This window comes from Lates calcarifer, linkage group LG11, assembly GCF_001640805.2.
Source record: "Lates calcarifer isolate ASB-BC8 linkage group LG11, TLL_Latcal_v3, whole genome shotgun sequence".
NCBI lineage: Eukaryota > Metazoa > Chordata > Actinopteri > Centropomidae > Lates > Lates calcarifer.
In genome coordinates, this window is record NC_066843.1 from 17394673 (window position 1) to 17412196 (window position 17524).

General features: G+C 40.7%; 1 protein-coding gene across 1 annotated transcript in view; it reads left to right on the forward strand.

The window, feature by feature from the left end:
- Positions 1 to 17524, forward strand: part of LOC108898651 (myosin-10) — a 50456-nt gene that overhangs the window by 25485 nt on the left and 7447 nt on the right. The window contains 20 exon segments of the mRNA XM_051073700.1: positions 33 to 60; positions 2024 to 2126; positions 3024 to 3053; positions 6015 to 6107; positions 7378 to 7441; positions 7917 to 8015; positions 8500 to 8643; positions 8772 to 8867; positions 9493 to 9611; positions 9951 to 10103; positions 10390 to 10563; positions 10647 to 10820; positions 12535 to 12649; positions 15382 to 15575; positions 15805 to 15926; positions 16170 to 16239; positions 16442 to 16602; positions 16736 to 16844; positions 16969 to 17100; positions 17199 to 17405. Coding sequence (XP_050929657.1) covers positions 33 to 60; positions 2024 to 2126; positions 3024 to 3053; positions 6015 to 6107; positions 7378 to 7441; positions 7917 to 8015; positions 8500 to 8643; positions 8772 to 8867; positions 9493 to 9611; positions 9951 to 10103; positions 10390 to 10563; positions 10647 to 10820; positions 12535 to 12649; positions 15382 to 15575; positions 15805 to 15926; positions 16170 to 16239; positions 16442 to 16602; positions 16736 to 16844; positions 16969 to 17100; positions 17199 to 17405 — 2387 coding nt within the window.

The window sequence follows — 17524 nt, forward strand, 5'->3', positions numbered from 1 at the left end:
GCTGACGGTTTTTTTCTGTTTTCTCTGAACAGATCGTGAGGACCAATCAATCCTTTGCACGTGAGTAATACAACTGCTAACTCTCTATTAATTCATCTCCTCTCCTCTGCTCTCCTCTCCTCTGTTGAGGTCATTTCTCTGTTAGGACAGATGGTTGTTCTGCTCTTTAAGGTAGTTCTGCCGATAAAACAGGTTGATGGGCTAGAAAATGAAACTGTCACAAGAAGATTATATAGCTCTACCTTAATAAGATTATCTTATTTAAAGGCCGTGTCTGACTTCTGGTCCTTAATTTTTTTTTTAATCTGTACCTTACAGTGAAGAGGAGTGAAAATAAGCACTATAACATACAGTTTTATTGTAACTTACACAGTATACAATGACAGCACTTAATGGGGACCATTGCTCCTGGATTACCTGGTCTCCTGGTTAATTGGTCTTATTGAACTGAACCTTTTTCTGTCTCCATCTTTCTCTCACCCTGGGTCAGTTGGCCAGCTCCCATTATCCTGCTGTGTTTTATTTAAAGACTGGTTTCAAATAGCTTTTTGCGGATGCTGGGTTGTGCAGCAGCTCTACCCAATACTGAGGGAGTTATGAGTGCGGTTTGGTGCCCTGCCTCTATCTACTATGGCAAAGAATAATTAGGTGCCACACTCTTTTAGTGTGGCTTAAGTTGACGCTGCCAATGAACATACAAGAGCTGTTGCATAATCTGTCCTGAAGTCTGAAAACTACACCCCCTGTCGGTGACTGTGGAGCCATTTCAGCTGTGTCACCCCACTGTTTAATAAGTAGGGTGGTCACCCAGTTTATAGAAGCTGCTTCCTCACTGTAAAAGACTTCAGTCACTGTAGTCAGTTATAAATTAGCGTCTAATTTCTGGATCACCATCTGGACAAATTATGAAGATGTTCTTGAGAATGATTTTTGCTTATAACACTGTCGTTCAGTTGCTTGGACAGTGATGACACAAAATAGAAATACACAGGAAGTGAAAAGTAGCCCTCATGTTGTCTACATGTTGTATCCCAAAGAACAGGGCGTGGCCCATGAGGCCGAGAACTTGTAGAATTTCTCGCGTAGGAGTTGAGAATACTCTTGATGTATGAAGCTGTGAGAGAGTGATCAACTGAGGATGTGAGGCAGGAGATACAGAGTGTTCACACAGTGAGGGTCCTGCCATACATGACTCCTTTAACCCATATGTTCACATCTTGAGAGTAAAAGTCAGTGATCAGTTACTTCCTTGAGAAATCTTCTTGTGAAACAAGAGCCAAACTGGGATGTTGACTTGACCTATATTGCTATGCCTGTATCCTAAGTTTGAGGACTTGCCCATCAAAATCTAGCTAAATCTGCAGTCCTCCTTCTGCAGTAGAGCTAATAGCCAGCTAGACTAAAGCCACTGGTATGTAGCTAGATGTTGTATTGCTGGCTTGGTTTCAGTGTGTTGGTTCTGGTTTTCTGGGCTCTGGGACCTGACTGTGGAAGCTGTGGATGGCCCTGCCTGAACACAGCTATCATTAGAGACAGCCCAGAGGCAGAGCCTGGAAACTTTGGAGACTGGCCCACAAAACCACAGGGTTCTCCAGTAAAACCAACTGACAGAGGAATGGATGGATTTAGAAAGCAGAAACAGATAGCATGATGGTCCTTCATTCTCTCCTTCACTTTTCCTTCTCTTTGTATATTTGTTCCTTGGGGTTCATCCAGTCACTCTTAACCACCATAATGATGAGTGAGAGTGATTTTGGTTAGGGTTTTACGGTGTTTTGTCTGTACCTTGCTAAATTGTGGACAACTTACACAGATTATTCTTTGTGATGTGGTTATGCCACACAAGTAAAATCTTGTAATTCGTGATTGTAAACAAAGGGTGCTGTAATTACTTGTTGAAAGTGATGAGAAACCAAAGTGTGTCTCTTTTTTTTTCTCTCACTCATCCTTCATTGACTCACACTTTTATCACCCTTTGTCTGGCCATGTGTATATCTATGCTGTCTGTCCTCTTTGTTTTCAGAGGTGAATCAGGCGCTGGCAAGACCGAGAACACGAAGAAGGTCATCCAGTACCTGGCCCACGTTGCCTCCTCACACAAAGGACGCAAAGACCACAACATTCCTGTGAGAGCCCCACTGCCTACATTTTTCCTTCTCTATCCTTGGCTGAGAACTGGCCTCTAGCCTCTCCTCTCCTCTCCTCTCCTCTCCTCTCCTCTCCTCTCCTTTCCTCTCCTTTCCTCTCCTCTCCTCTCCTTTCTTCTCCTCTATACTATACCTGTTGAATAGTCCATTCTCTCACCTTAAATGAAAAACTGACTAGCATAATATTTGGTAATTGCCTCTGCACATCATTATTGTAATTTAAATTAATAGTTTGACATTTTGAGAAACACTTTTTCACTCAGTGCTCTCACCGCTTTGTTAAGCACAAAGACAGATGACAAAATGTAACAGATGACAATTTACTGTTTACAGAGAGTGTATGTGCTGGATTATTCCTTGGCTAGGCCCAGTGACTCTCTGGAGTCTCTGCTGTCATTTTTACACATGCATAGATTAAACAAACCATATGAAATGTTAATCACAGAGCTTCAGAGTTGTTGGTAGACAGATTTTGTTACCAGGACAGGCTAGGCTAGTTGTTTCCCTTTGTTTCCAGTCTTCAACAGCTAAACAGCATACAAACATTGATCTTGTCATTGAGCTTTTTCTAAAAATGTCAAACTATTTAATGACTTAAATGAATTGTGACATTACTGTTCTCCAGTCAAATCTAGAGTGCACTGCTTAGTTTTGATATTCAGCTGTTAAAGTCATGCATTAATCCACAGCTAACCAAATAGATGTTAATGTAGCCTCACTGGTCACTGCTCCTGCTTCATGTCATCCAATGCCAGTCTGCAAGAGTGCAGCCATTGCTGGGCTAACAGTGCACTGGTTTTCTGTTTCCTGTGGCTTGTGTCTGACATAAGCGCTTCAGGTTTTTAACACTTGCATTTGTTTATCCATAACAAACAGCCCGAATCTCCCAAAGCATTCAAGCTACAGGCAAGTGTATCTCCCGCTGTCTCAAAAAGAGTGTGTGGTCCTTTTTTTGTGTGTGTTTGTGTGTACGTGCATGCCCTTCTCTCCAAATCTCTGCCGCTTCCGTAATGATGTTGACAGACTAATCTAAGCTTCTTTCTTTATGAGGTATTTGTTGGTGCTGGCTCAGTCTTCTCACATGATTATTTGAAGCCCAGTGAATCTGCCGTTAACCCAGCAGGCTCATGATAATAAAACACTTTGTTATATCAGTTGATTCAGGTATTTGAGAAAAGGAAATTGAGATGTTTTATTAGAAACACATGTCAAACACAAATAATTAGGTCATACCTGCCATTAAAACTGCTCACATTCAGTGCTAGTGGAATTTGAACTGACTGTGTAGCCTTGCTATGTTGGTTTGTTCAGCCTCATTTTAAATGTACCTGTTGAGGAAGAGCATTGTGAAATCCAGACCATAGCCACACTAAACATCTCTCCTCAAGCTTCATCATCACATTTTAGTGAATACAGAATACTACAAAGTGTAAAAAGGAGATATCAATAATGATTACAGGTAATAACAGCTGATCAAATCTTTCATATATTCATGCATGTTTTCCATTTGTGATGTACTCTAGATGCATGTATTTAGTTTGAGGAGCATTTTGATTAATAATTAATTTCTAGCTTGGCTTATTCTATAGCCTTGGCTGTGGTAATATTGTTCCAGTAACCAAATGTGGCTTTGAATTCTTATGTGGCTTTTGTTGCCCAGTCAATAATCAAACACAGGGGATGTTTCTATGTGGGTGTTGGGACCTAACCTGGATTTTAATCTGCAGTGTTTTTGTCCCAGAAGTAACACAAATGAGACTCTGCTGACCCAGTACTGAATGTGCTCCAACTTCAACCCCAACCCCAACAAAACTTGATATTTTCTGGCACAACTCTTCTCTGCTTGATTTATCCGGTAGCTATTTTTCCTTTCTCCCCTAAACCAATACCTGATGTTTCTGTGAAGCAGAGTGAGTCCTATAAACCTGCAGCTTTGAGCATTCACAATCCGGACGAATACCTGTCTAATATGCTGCGTTTCAGTAGCTGTGAGTGAAAAGCTGTAACAGTGCTCCCCTGCCTGAACGCAGCACCATCCATGCTGACCTCCTTAATGCTGCTTTCCCTCTGCGTTGCATTACGGCTGCCTCTGAGCACAGGCCAGAGGAATGTAGAACCAGGGATCGAGGGAGCGCAAAGATGTGGTGCAGGAGAGTAGATTGTGTGTGGGGGGGGTGCTGAAGTAGGAGAGAAGAGGCAAAGCAGACCAGCGGAGACCAGACGTTCGTATTTCTCTCTGTGATAAAGAAAAATGGGAAAGCCTGTTTATTCCTGTAATTATCCAGGGATGTATACACTGGTCTCTGTGATATTCTGTGTCAGTCAGAACCTGACAGATAAAGGGGGAAAATGTAGAGGAGGATAGTGTCTCCCTACTTCTGCTGGTATAGCCCATGTCCATCAGGACACATGTTTTACTGGAGCATTCCTTAGACTTAGACTTAGACAGACTTTATTGATCCCTTTGGGATGACTACCTCGGGGAAATTACGTTTCCAGCAGCAAATACAGACAGAAATTCATTAATTTGCGTATCAACTCACTCAGACATACAGAGCACACTGCACAGAAATATTGAATTGCTGCTCGTGCATTGTCTATCCTGAGATATTGAACTTTGTATGTAGACCTGTAGCAAAGCTCAGCGTTAGTCAGAAAACTCTTGTTCTGGATCTTGTTTCCTTGTCGTTTGCCATCGTCATCCTAATTGAATTTAGTTGTTTCTATCATATGGGGCCAAGAGACACTTAAAATATGACCCAAGAAATGAATTTGCATCTCAACACATTGTTTGCGTTTACAACATTTCCTTGTTTGAGCAGCCCATCCTTAATGAAATTTTGGCCATGATGGAGGTGGATGAAGTCAAGGGTGTGCTGTAAAGTGTAGTTATGGGATCAGGTTGTAGTCATTCAGTCACCAGGTTTAGTTCTTCATTGTGCACAGAGATTCAGCGCACCACTCACTCACCTTCTTTCTTCTCTCTGTTGTACCTGTCTTTGCTACAGGCAAAGAATTAGTATGGTCTTTCTCTTTCTTAATCTCACTTTTCTGGTTTCCTGTAATAACATATCCAAGTAGGGCTATAGGCAGTTCTGTGTTTCTTCCAATGGCCATTTCTGGCCAGACAGAAACTCGGAACTCAGGCGAAACTTATTCTGTTCCCCCTGGACAGTCCAGAGGAGTATCTTGGAGTCGTTTCAAGGCAGGGTCCGATCTGCTGTGCTGCGGGTGGTGACGCTAGTCGTAAGGGCTATTTCTGTAGTGCCGGTGCCCTGGATAGAGGAGATTGTGTCATGTGTTGGGGAATTAGAGGTTTCAGGGGCCATAGGGAATGTCCCAACCATATATCAACCCAGGTTTTGAGATTTGGGCGGAAGCCATCATTACTGTGGTGGTGGTGCAGTCTTTGCATATATAGAGTATATTATCACAGCCATAGGAATGTGCAGGCGGAAGAACAGCATTCATCAACCCAAACTAACCACTCACTATAGGGCATGTGTTGGAACATACTCGCTGTAGTGCCTTTGTGGTTTCACGAGCTCTGTCAAACTGTTTGGTTGTCTTGGCCCCTTAAACTTGTCGAGTTCCCTTGACAAAAATCACATTATACTGCAGTTGTCTAAAGTAAAGCCAGCAGAGCCATGATAAATTGCTCACTGTCTGAAAGATCAGTTTAGCATATTGACTTGGCTACATTTTCCTCTAGCTGCTCTGTTACATAGAATTGATTTTGCCTTGCCAGCTTATGTATGTTTTGGCAGACATAGAAAAATGTGATAAATAGTGATTCATTATGTGAGGCCAGGCATCAGAAATGTTTGACAGCATGTTGAATTCTTACCTCTCTGTCTTTCCCCATAGGGTGAGTTGGAACGCCAGCTGCTGCAAGCCAACCCCATCCTTGAATCTTTTGGCAATGCCAAGACAGTGAAAAATGACAACTCATCTCGCTTCGTGAGTTTACATTTCCTGTTTAAAGGCTCACTCTCTTGATTTATACATATGTACAGATAGTATTCAGATTTACTTCACATTTACCATCAGTGTAGCTTACATTTGTCTTAACAGATGTGTACAAAGGAATGTACATACATAATACATAATGTACATAATCCAGTATTTCAAGATGTTTGTTCCCACCCTAGGCCTCAGATATATTTAGTCTGTGGAGGGTTCTCAACATCAGCTTTATAAGGGATAATTATTGGAAAGATGTACTATTGGAAATCTTTTAGCTTGAACTACACTTGTTTGTTATTTGTTATCTTATTTTTTGTTTTGGGAATAAAAAACAACTGCAAATTGGCACAAAACTACCATGTAGAGAAAGACTAGATAATTAGTCTTCCTTGGTATATACTGCAGAGCTTTCATCAAATAGTGAGAGTAAAACAAGAAGTTGTTTTCTTCATGTGTTTTTGCACAGATTTAACAAATGAGATATAACTTGTCAATAACTGAGCTTTCAGTGTGCTGGTAGGTGCTTCCCCTTGTTTTCAGTCTTTGTGTTAAGCTAACCAGCTGCTGGCTGTAGCTTCATATGTATATGTATATGTCTAATGTAAACATGAGAGTGATATCAGTCTCCAGGGAGTAAATTAATTTAAATTTTCATATTTTCCAAATTGTATCCCTTCAGTATTTCTTTTGCAGCTTTTAAATTGTAATTATGTAAAATTCAAATATTTGATAAAAATGTTTTGCTCATAAGCCTTATTTCATCAGTCTTTGTTCTCTAATAATTTCCTTAAAATCTAGTATTATAAAGAGGACTAATACGATCTGTGATCATTTAGTGATGGGTACAGGAATCACAACAATTCTCGCTGTAAGCACTTAAAATTTTTTTGTGACCAAGTAAATCATGCGGCCAAGTTTAACCACCATGGTGCTCTGTCCGCATGAATCATCGACTGGCTCAGATGTGAAGACCAGTAGACACATGGGCACACGTATTCACACACATATTCACTTTCAGGAAACCACAGACATGCCTGAGATTCTTTCTGACCTGTTAACCTGGCTTTTCCTAATATAGACATTTTGTTCTTCGTTTTAACACACTGCAGTGCTCAAAGGGAGAAGAAATAATTAGATAGTTGACAGATGCATGCACACACACACACACACACACACTGATATCATAGACCTCCTAATTCATCTGTGGTGTTTGAATAAGTTCAGCAGCTGTTTTTAACATAAATTTGCATCTCTTCTCTTGCAGGGGAAATTCATCAGAATTAACTTTGACGTCACAGGCTACATTGTCGGGGCCAATATTGAAACTTGTATCCTCATTACTGTGACAAGCTGAGGGAGCAGAGCGTCAAAGGACTGAAACACAATAAACAGAGCTAAAATAAAGGGTAGACACTGAGTTTAGAGCTGAGAGTAGTGGTTAGGCTATTTGACTCACCACTGCTTATGCTTAACCACAAGAATGCCATTCCCCTTCTGTGTATTCCAGAGTTAGAGGGCACTGAGCTATAATGAAACCATTTATTATTGTTATTCTTCATTTTATTCGAGTCTATTAATGCCTGGTGAGAAGAAAAATAGAAACGGCTCATTTGGAAAAAATGTTGCAACACTCTTCTTCTAAAATCTATAAAGGAAAAAGATCGGCTGGCTGTGTGCTTTATGAGAATTTTTGTCTGAAAATACTAGTTGCTAAGATTTCTGAGAACACAACAGAAATGTTACAATACTACAGCAGTGACAAGTATCAGTTGCTTGCCGTTAGTCCTTAACCTCTGCTCTCAGACCTTCTGGAGAAGTCAAGAGCCATTAGACAGGCCAAAGATGAGAGGACCTTCCACATTTTCTACCGCCTGCTGGCGGGGGCTGGAGAGCATCTCCGAAGTGAGTGTCTGACTGTTGCTGTAAGGAGCAATTAGGATAAACAAAACAATGAGAGCAAAGACAGTGAGGTTTCATGTTTGTGCTAATTTGCAAGGAACAGAGCTAAAAAGAAGCTGCTTTGAATTAGCACCAGTGAAAGAAATCTTTCTCTCTCGTTAACTTTTAATTTAGCTTGTTAGTACATTGTTTCATGATGATGTAGAAGGTGTTCAGACGGCATATTTCTCCTATGAAATAGTGGATTTAAAAGGTCACTTGATCTCTCCCTCACTTAGGTAACAACTTTCTTTCCAACCATCATTTAAATTGTTATTTTTTAGGGAAAAATCAAAACGTATCAAACACACTCTCAACACATAAAATATTTTTAGCCAAAAACATAAACATGAAGAAGACAATTTGATAGTATTTAAATAATCATTTGAATAATTGAGCATCTTTAATAGAAAAGAACTTTAAAAATTGTTTTTCTTTCCTTCTCCAGCGGACCTGCTCCTTGAAGGCTTTAACAACTACCGTTTCCTGTCAAATGGTAACATTCCCATCCCTGGTCAACAGGACAAAGAGAATTTCCAGGAGACAATGGAGGCCATGCACATCATGAGCTTCTCCCATGATGAGATCGTCTGTGAGTAGTAGTTCCAGATGTGCCTCATTCTCCTCTTTCTGTAATTGCATTCATTTTTTTCTTCTCTTACTCTGCCATTACCTGTTCTACCCCCGGGGATCAATAAAGTGTTATCTTATCCTTGCCAGGTATGTTGAAGGTGGTCTCTGCAGTGCTGCAGTTTGGCAACATTGTCTTTAAAAAGGAGAGAAACACCGATCAGGCCTCCATGCCTGAGAACACAGGTAAAAATCCAGCATACACACATTCTAGTATCAGTCATGAATCCAGAAAATGAGATGACTGTGATCCTTCAGCTTCCACCACAACAGGTGATGGAAAACAGTCGGGTTATATGTGTATAATACATGCTCCCACCATTCACTGTGCTGTATTAGAAACATGACGACACTGAAGTTAGATTGTGTGTCTCTTGGTAATTGAATACTTGTAATGTCTGGATCACGTCAGCATCATCAGATGCTCCTGCAGTCTGAACCATACCGTGGACACGTACCATTCAGTATATGAAAGACGAAAATCAAATAAAATATATATTATTGTTATTTTTATTAAGTCTGGTGTCTTGAGGCAAGACCCATTAAACATTCTAGTCGTAGTTCTCTAAGACCTCACATAAAGAAAGCTCTTGACTCATTTTGAGGTCCCAGCTCAGCCAGAATATGCATTTGAGTCATATGTCCTGGATTGTTAAAACAGAGTTAAGCAGTGTTGCTTTTAGATTTATTTATTTAATTTTTGATTCAGTTATTTGACCTAGCAAACTGTTATGTTATGAAACCTGTTGTTATACTGTGAACATTTATATAATGCTATTAAGCATTTTTTCCTGCTCCCTCATTCTCCTAGCTGCACAGAAGCTCTGCCACCTGCTTGGAATGAATGTTATGGAGTTCACCAGAGCTATCCTCACCCCGAGGATCAAAGTGGGCCGAGACTACGTGCAGAAGGCACAGACCAAAGAACAGGTAAAGTGCCATCAAACGCTATGAACAATGGTAACATCTGCATTCCATGTTTGTAAGGGTGAATTTTAGTTATTATATCTGTGCTTGGATATCTTTCTGTTGAAGGTACACCCCAATTATCCAAACTTCTGGGTTACACAGGTCTAACAGGTCATCTACTCCATCTGGCTAATGGACCCATTGTCTGATGTTATACCATGACAAATCTGCAACAAACTATAATAGCACCACAGTGTTTATATTCTTGTATTTGTACTCATTGCTCAGTGGATGATGTATTATTAATAGTGTCTTTCATAGTTACTCTCTCTGGTTCTGCGCTCTTTGTTTTTCCCTCAGGCTGACTTTGCTGTTGAAGCCCTGGCCAAGGCAACATATGAGCGGTTGTTCCGATGGCTCGTCCACCGCATTAACAAGGCCCTGGACAGGACCAAACGTCAGGGGGCATCGTTCATTGGCATCCTGGACATAGCTGGCTTTGAGATCTTTGAGGTGCTGACTGTGGTGCTTTAACACTAACACCAAATACAAAGTGCATTCTACACTTTGTATTTTTTTTCCTTTACACATGGATTAAACAGAATCCAGGTTGTTTGAGCATTTAAAATCTTTTTACTAGTTTAATCAAGTCATGGGGATTAAACTTTAACTGGTAATATAAACAAAAAATAAACTGTAATGCTTGTGAGCAGGCCATCTAAAGAAATTATATTTGCAAAATAATCAAGAAAACATGTTACCACAAGTAAACAACTTCTACTTTACACTTTCCTTCCAGCTGAACTCATTTGAGCAGCTTTGTATCAACTACACCAATGAGAAGCTGCAGCAGCTCTTCAACCACACCATGTTCATCCTGGAGCAGGAGGAGTACCAGAGGGAGGGCATCGAGTGGAGCTTCATCGACTTTGGCCTCGACCTGCAGCCCTGTATCGACCTCATTGAGAGGCCGGTGAGTGTTTTCTGTCTGTGTGACTGTGTGTTTGTGTGTGTCTGCTTATGGATATTTGTATTTAACTAAATTTGTCTCCTCAGACTAACCCCCCTGGTATTCTCGCCCTGCTGGATGAAGAGTGTTGGTTTCCCAAGGCCACCGACAAGACCTTTGTAGACAAAGTGCTGCAGGAGCAGGGCACGCACACCAAGTTTCAGAAGCCACGTCAGCTCAAGGACAAAGCTGACTTCTGCATCATTCACTATGCAGGGAGGGTATGTACAGTATGTCAGGCCCATTAAGGTGTCTTGTGTGATGTGTATGACTTGTGTATGACTTTTCTCCTGGGAACGGTAGCTGGTTGAACCTATTACTCAAGGAAGCAATTACTAGAAGGCAGGCCATTAAAACAAAAAAGAAATACAATATGTACGTTTGAAAACCTTTATTCATGTCATTTTAATGGCCTTTAGTTTTAGTTTTTAGTTTTCTGTGTTCTCCTTAAGCAACAACTTTGTTTCTGAGATGTTTTGTAGCTTTTCTCGGAGGCACAGACTTAGCTGCTCTGAAGGCGCAGTTAACCAGGTCATTGCCTGAAAACAATAGCCCAGTTGTCATACCGCTTCTGTAGGAAACCCACATCTGGTTCGCATTGATGTGAGACTGAGTCTTTGGTGCCTGGTGGTTACATAATGGAGGTTTTCAACTTTCACCTTTTGTATGGTGGTTTGCCATCTGCAAAGAGAAAATGATACTCAGCTACATTCCAGGGAGGACGCATGTCAGTCACAGCATGAAACACAATTTAGCCCCTTGAGTGATTAAACCTTAATTAGGTTTGCCTGTCTCTTTTTCCTCTGTTGAACATGCATAGTATGTATGAACACAGTGACGAGCATCAGACAGCCGTGTCTAAACATTAGTCCTGGACCTGAGCTTCACCGTGACAAACAGGTGAAAATCTCAGATTCAGACAAATATTAAGCGTTCAGTATTCAATACTGCAGCCAGGATTAAATTTGAACTTCATCAAATAAATCCTGAATGACATGGTGATGCAGAAGAGGAAAATAAGTGCAAACACTGCGAGTTTGCTTTTCCAGGATTCCGATGAAACCCATATGGTGATCTTAACATTCCTCATATCAGGTTGCTGACCGTGTCAATTACTTGTTAAGTTCTGCTCTAATCCAACACTCTTCATAGTATGTTAGACGCTTGAAAAACACATACAAGTCAAAGTTCTCATCACATTTCAGATCCCAATCCCATCAACACACTAGGTTCCAGTGAGAGCTGACTGTGCTGTCTGTCAAATATAATGTACAAATAATTAAAAGTCTTTGACCCTTGTACAATGAATGAGTTCAGTATTGTATGTGACTATATGATGTGAGTTCCTGAACATTCTGCTACTTACTGTATAGTCACGTAGCTCATACAGCACATCTGGTACTGCTTGTAAGTTAAAACGATGGCAGAGAGGTATTTAGAAACACTATTAGAGACAGAGCTAGCTGTCAGTGGAGATGTACTACACAGACTGTTGCAGACAGGTGAAGCAACAGACCAGCGGCAATTAATCAGAGACCGAAAGCCGATCCTCTGGAAGTGTATTTTGAAAGCATTTTTTTCAATTACAACGTTGTCACTAGGGTTTAAGACTAAATAATGGGGAGAGATTAGATGACAAATAGCAAAGTCCATGAATGAAATCTGATTTGATGCTGAGATGTTTTACTTTTTGTCAAGACGCTGATGTTTTTCCTCTTTAACCAAATTATATGTGTGTGTGGTCATTGTTGGTATATACTGTACATTATACCATAGCGTGTTCCAGTTTTAAGTGCAGGCCACAGCTGTAAAAGTATTTTAATTTTTATCATTTGTTTCGGTAAAAAACACAATTTCCTTTGGGAGTTTTGAGGGAAATGTAGTAACATGATACTGTCCACAAAATAATTATGAGGAATTGCTATGTTTCCTTAGGTGGACTACAAAGCTGATGAATGGCTTATGAAGAACATGGATCCTCTAAATGACAATGTGGCCACACTGCTGCACCAGTCAACCGACAAGTTTGTGGCTGAGCTCTGGAAAGATGGTGAGTCTCGGAGCAATTTACTCTCTGTGCAGGAGCTCAGTTGTACAAAACTATATTTATATACACAATTGTATTAGCTATAAAAATTCAAATTGACCTGCATTTATCTATATGAATCCAGAGGGATGTTACACACCATGGCTCTTCAGGATTGAGCAAATGAGAGACAAAAAGAAAAGCATTCTTGTACTTTTTCATTTTTCCACTGATTTAATGAAAAGAAGAAAGCTGTTCTCTATCCACACCTCCACTCTAGCAGTGTGCTTCACTGGTTTCTCTAATGTGGGATGAGTTTTACCAGCAAAAACATCCAATTTAAACAAAGTACACCACAGCCAAGACCCCTCTCTGAGAGCTCAGTGACTGATTTATTGTTAATCCTGTATTTTCTTCCCTAGCAAGCGCACTGTTAACATTTCAGTCAGATGGAACCATGGCATTATTTTAATTTGACATTTTTTATTATGGAATCACCGACAGCTCAAATGGAAAGCAAAATGGTTATATAACACTTTCTGGACTAATCTTTCTCCTGAGTAATGACTGGCTGTGATAACCCATCACTACCTTTATATGATAAGAGTGGTTGAACTGACATTTTACTCTTTTTAAATAGCTAATCAAAGCTTGTGAGAGTTTGTTGGCGTGTGAGTGATGGGTGTATGTGTGTTTGCATGCGTTCTTCTTCTCTCTCACTCTCCTGTCTTCTCTCTATGTCTGTGTCTCTGTTGCTGTAGACATTCAGACGTTTCAGAGAGCTTCTTTCTATGACAATGTGTCTGGGCTCCATGAAGCTCCAGGTGAATGATAGTAACTCTTAACCTTCATGCACCACTGGCTGCTCCTCATCCTCTCCACTGGAGGGCTCACTGGTTCCCTGTCTTGTCATGGCTGCACTGTGCACTCCTAAAAACTCCCCTCTGGCTTTGCATGGCTGTGCTACTGTTGTATTTAAAACCCTAAAGTCTAATCTTAAAAATGTAATTCTACCCTTAATATTGATGGCTTACTGACACTATACAGTAATGGTGGCGTACTGCCACTGTAATTATTCCAACAGCTATTGCCTAGATGATCAGGCGTCAAAAGTCTTAAATCTGAGACAGGAAATATCACTGAACATTTGCCTGCTGCTGCTTTTAGGCCCTAATACATTTTTGTTTACAAAAAAGAGCACCAAAAGGTTAGAGAGAGTGTCACCACACCTAAAAATTGCAAATGATACAGTGATTAGCAGTCCACTGACTCCACTGATACACTTCTATTTAAAGATATCCCAGTGACTTTATGATCTTTTTTGCATTCATCAGGCATAACCCAGAGTATGTCAGAGCTAACAGTAGAATGGAAAGAAATAGCAGTGACCAAATAGCAGTGATCATTAGATCCAGAATTGATTCGAGTTCCTGCTTACTTGCGCTAGCATTTATATGTAGTGAAAGAATGGAATATCTGAGAAACCTCCATGCCAGATATCTAATCCAACTCTGTGTCATTATTCTTTTTATATTAAAGGACGAGGGCAGAATGAATTGCTGAACTGCTATCTACTATCCACGGAGAAAATCTTAATAAGGCTGTATATTTGATCTGAGCAGTGTCAGCAGCAGCTTTTGTTTTTTTTTTTTTTTAAAGAGAAATGAAAGCAAGTTGATTTTTTGGTTGTTTTAGTTACAGAAGTACACAGCTGTCAGATTTTCTAGGTAAGCTTTGATTTAGTAGCACCAAGGGGATTCAACTTCATAATATCAGTAAATGTTTAAGTTATGTTAAGTTATGACTAAGTTGCATACAAGGTTTAACTGAATGTTGTTGCAACTGTGAGAGGGGGGGACATGTAGGTGTGCAGATAGACAGTACAAAGTAGTCATAAATACTACTGATGTGACATGTTTGTATTTTGTTTTTGTTGAAATACTCAGTAAATTCATCTTGTCACCAGTGTTTGCAATTCTTTCCTCTTAGTGTTGTGCATTTTCAAATAACCTGCACTGCTGTGTCATATTTTACCACAGGAAGGAGGAGGATGTTTAAGTTTATTTCATTTGCTCTTTGCCTTTATTGGATAGTTGACAATAGAGTGACAGGGCAAGACGAAAATGCTGTGTGAAATGTGGAGAGTCACATGTGACAGTGGTCTATTGTGGCCAAGACTAAACAAAAAGTTTTGAATTTGCATGTATAGCTGCACCTCACAGGAAGTTAGTCAGTGGATAAGTCATGCTAATTGCTGTTATTCAGTAGATTTGCTATTTCTTATGATTTAGACTTAAAATCTAATGTATTTTACATATTTAAGACCTGGTTTCTGTGTCCTGGCAGTGTTAAATAAAGAACTGGTCAGCAGGTGGCTGGCTGACAGAAACCAGCACTGTGTGTCTGCAACATGTTATGTTTTGTTGTATCAATTCAGCTGATGATTTCTGGTCACAGCTAGCACAACGCCATTGTCTGTCTTCATGCTTTATCACAAAAATAGAAAAGAGCAAACCCTGCTCATCTGAACACATCACTGTTTACAAAAATACTCACTTGATGTAAACACCAGTAAAAGACTTAAAAGTAAATTTATTGGATTTTTTGTTCATCTAAGCAGCAGAGCACTTCACTTTTATACTTTTATACTCTACACATAACAAACCAGCATCACAAATGCCACATGAGTCACCTGTGTGTCCCTCTATTAATATTAATTTCCTCCTTTTTCTTGTCATCCCATTTTTCATCACCAGTTGACCGGATCGTAGGTCTTGACCAGGTTGCAGGCATGAATGAGACAGCTTTCGGTGCCGCCTATAAGACTAAGAAGGGCATGTTCCGCACCGTGGGACAGCTGTACAAGGAGCAGTTGTCTAAGCTGATGGCCACACTGAGGAACACCAACCCAAACTTTGTCCGCTGCATCATCCCCAACCATGAAAAAAGGGTGAGTCTCAAGATTGTCATTATTAGTGGTACTCCAAATTTGTTGACCTGACAAGTTAAAGTTTTGGTATTTCTAATATTGTGTATTTAACATACAGCATATTACTGTCACCATAGATTTTGTGGAATTGTTAAAATATGCAGTAATAAACCCTTGGTTTGGGTTTTGGTGAGATACATTTGGACTGTATTGGACTATATGTCATGTAGTGACCACTTCTTCCTCACAGGCTGGTAAACTGGACCCCCACCTGGTTCTGGATCAGCTGAGGTGTAATGGTGTGCTGGAGGGGATCCGTATCTGTAGACAGGGCTTCCCCAACCGCATCGTCTTCCAGGAGTTTAGACAGAGGTAATGTTCTACCTTTGACTCAGTTTTTGATCATCATGTCTCCTGTGGTGGAGCGATAAGGCCCCTTACCACCTCGGAATAATGGCACAATGTGAAATGGCTGTGCAAAAGGGGCTTATGTATCTTCTATGGGAAACCTTTGCCACTTCTTTTTCTCTCTCTCTTTCTACTTCTAAATGCCAGTATAGAGCTACAATTGAACACTGCTCTAGTAACTCTGTGTCCTCTCTGCTCTGTGTCCAGGTATGAGATCCTCACTCCTAATGCCATTCCCAAAGGCTTTATGGATGGCAAGCAGGCCTGTGAGAGAATGGTAAGGACTTGAGTCTTAGTTTAGAACAAATGAAAATAATCTTTACTGCTGTCTCAGAGGTCACAAGGCTTATGTTTGAAACAAGAGTTTCATTTATAATGATTTTTTCACTATCATAACAATAGGGCAGTCGCTTATTAAAACAAAAACGTCTAAATATGAATTATCTCTCTCTCTTCCTCTCTCTCTCTCTCTCTCGTAGATTCAAGCCCTGGAGCTGGATGGCAACCTGTTTCGAATTGGCCAGAGTAAGATCTTCTTCAGGGCTGGAGTCCTGGCCCACCTGGAGGAAGAAAGGGACCTGAAGATCACTGATATCATAATTTACTTCCAGGCCGTCTGCCGGGGATATCTGGCACGCAAGTAAGGGCTGCTCTGCCACTACTGCTTGTGCTTGAGAGCTCCTCAACCCCACAACATTTAATCACAAAAGAGCAGATTTTTCTGTTGTCTCACTGAGTCTTTGGTCTCTTCCTCTTTCATTGTTATGCTTCAGGGCTTTTGCTAAGAAGCAGCAGCAGCTCAGCGCTCTGAAAGTTCTTCAGAGGAACTGCGCTGCCTACTTAAAGCTGCGTCACTGGCAGTGGTGGAGACTCTTCACTAAGGTCCGTGTTTGTGTGCATGCACATGTGTAAATGCCACTGTTGCCCAAGAGCTGAGGCCATCCCCCCCATGGCTGGTAGAATGTGTGCTCTCCTCTGAAGCCTCTTTGTTTGTCTGCACCTGCAGGTGAAGCCTCTGCTGCAGGTGACCAGACAGGAGGAGGAGATGCAGGCTAAAGATGAGGAGCTGGTGAAGGTGAAGGAGAAGCAGACCAAGGTGGAGGGAGAGCTGATGGAGATGGAGAGGAAACACCAGCAGGTCAGTTACAACCACAGCTGTTATAACAAATATTGAATTATACTTAGCATGGTTTTCTATGATAAATAACTGAAGGTTTTAACATTATTTATGTGCAGTTAATGGAGGAAAAGAACATCTTAGCAGAACAGCTGCAGGCAGAGACAGAGCTGTTTGCAGAGGCCGAAGAGATGAGAGCTCGTCTGGCCTCTAAAAAGCAAGAGCTGGAGGAGATCCTCCATGACCTGGAGTCCAGGCTGGAGGAGGAGGAGGAGCGGACCCAGGGCCTGCAGAGCGAGAAGAAGAAGATGCAGTCCCATATCCAGGTCTGTCCAAGGGGTGTGGATTTACCCCTTCAATATCTACCATCTAAGTTACTGACAAGTTGTTTTTGCACTCTTGGAAATATTACTATTTAAAATTACTCAAATACTAATGCTATTTG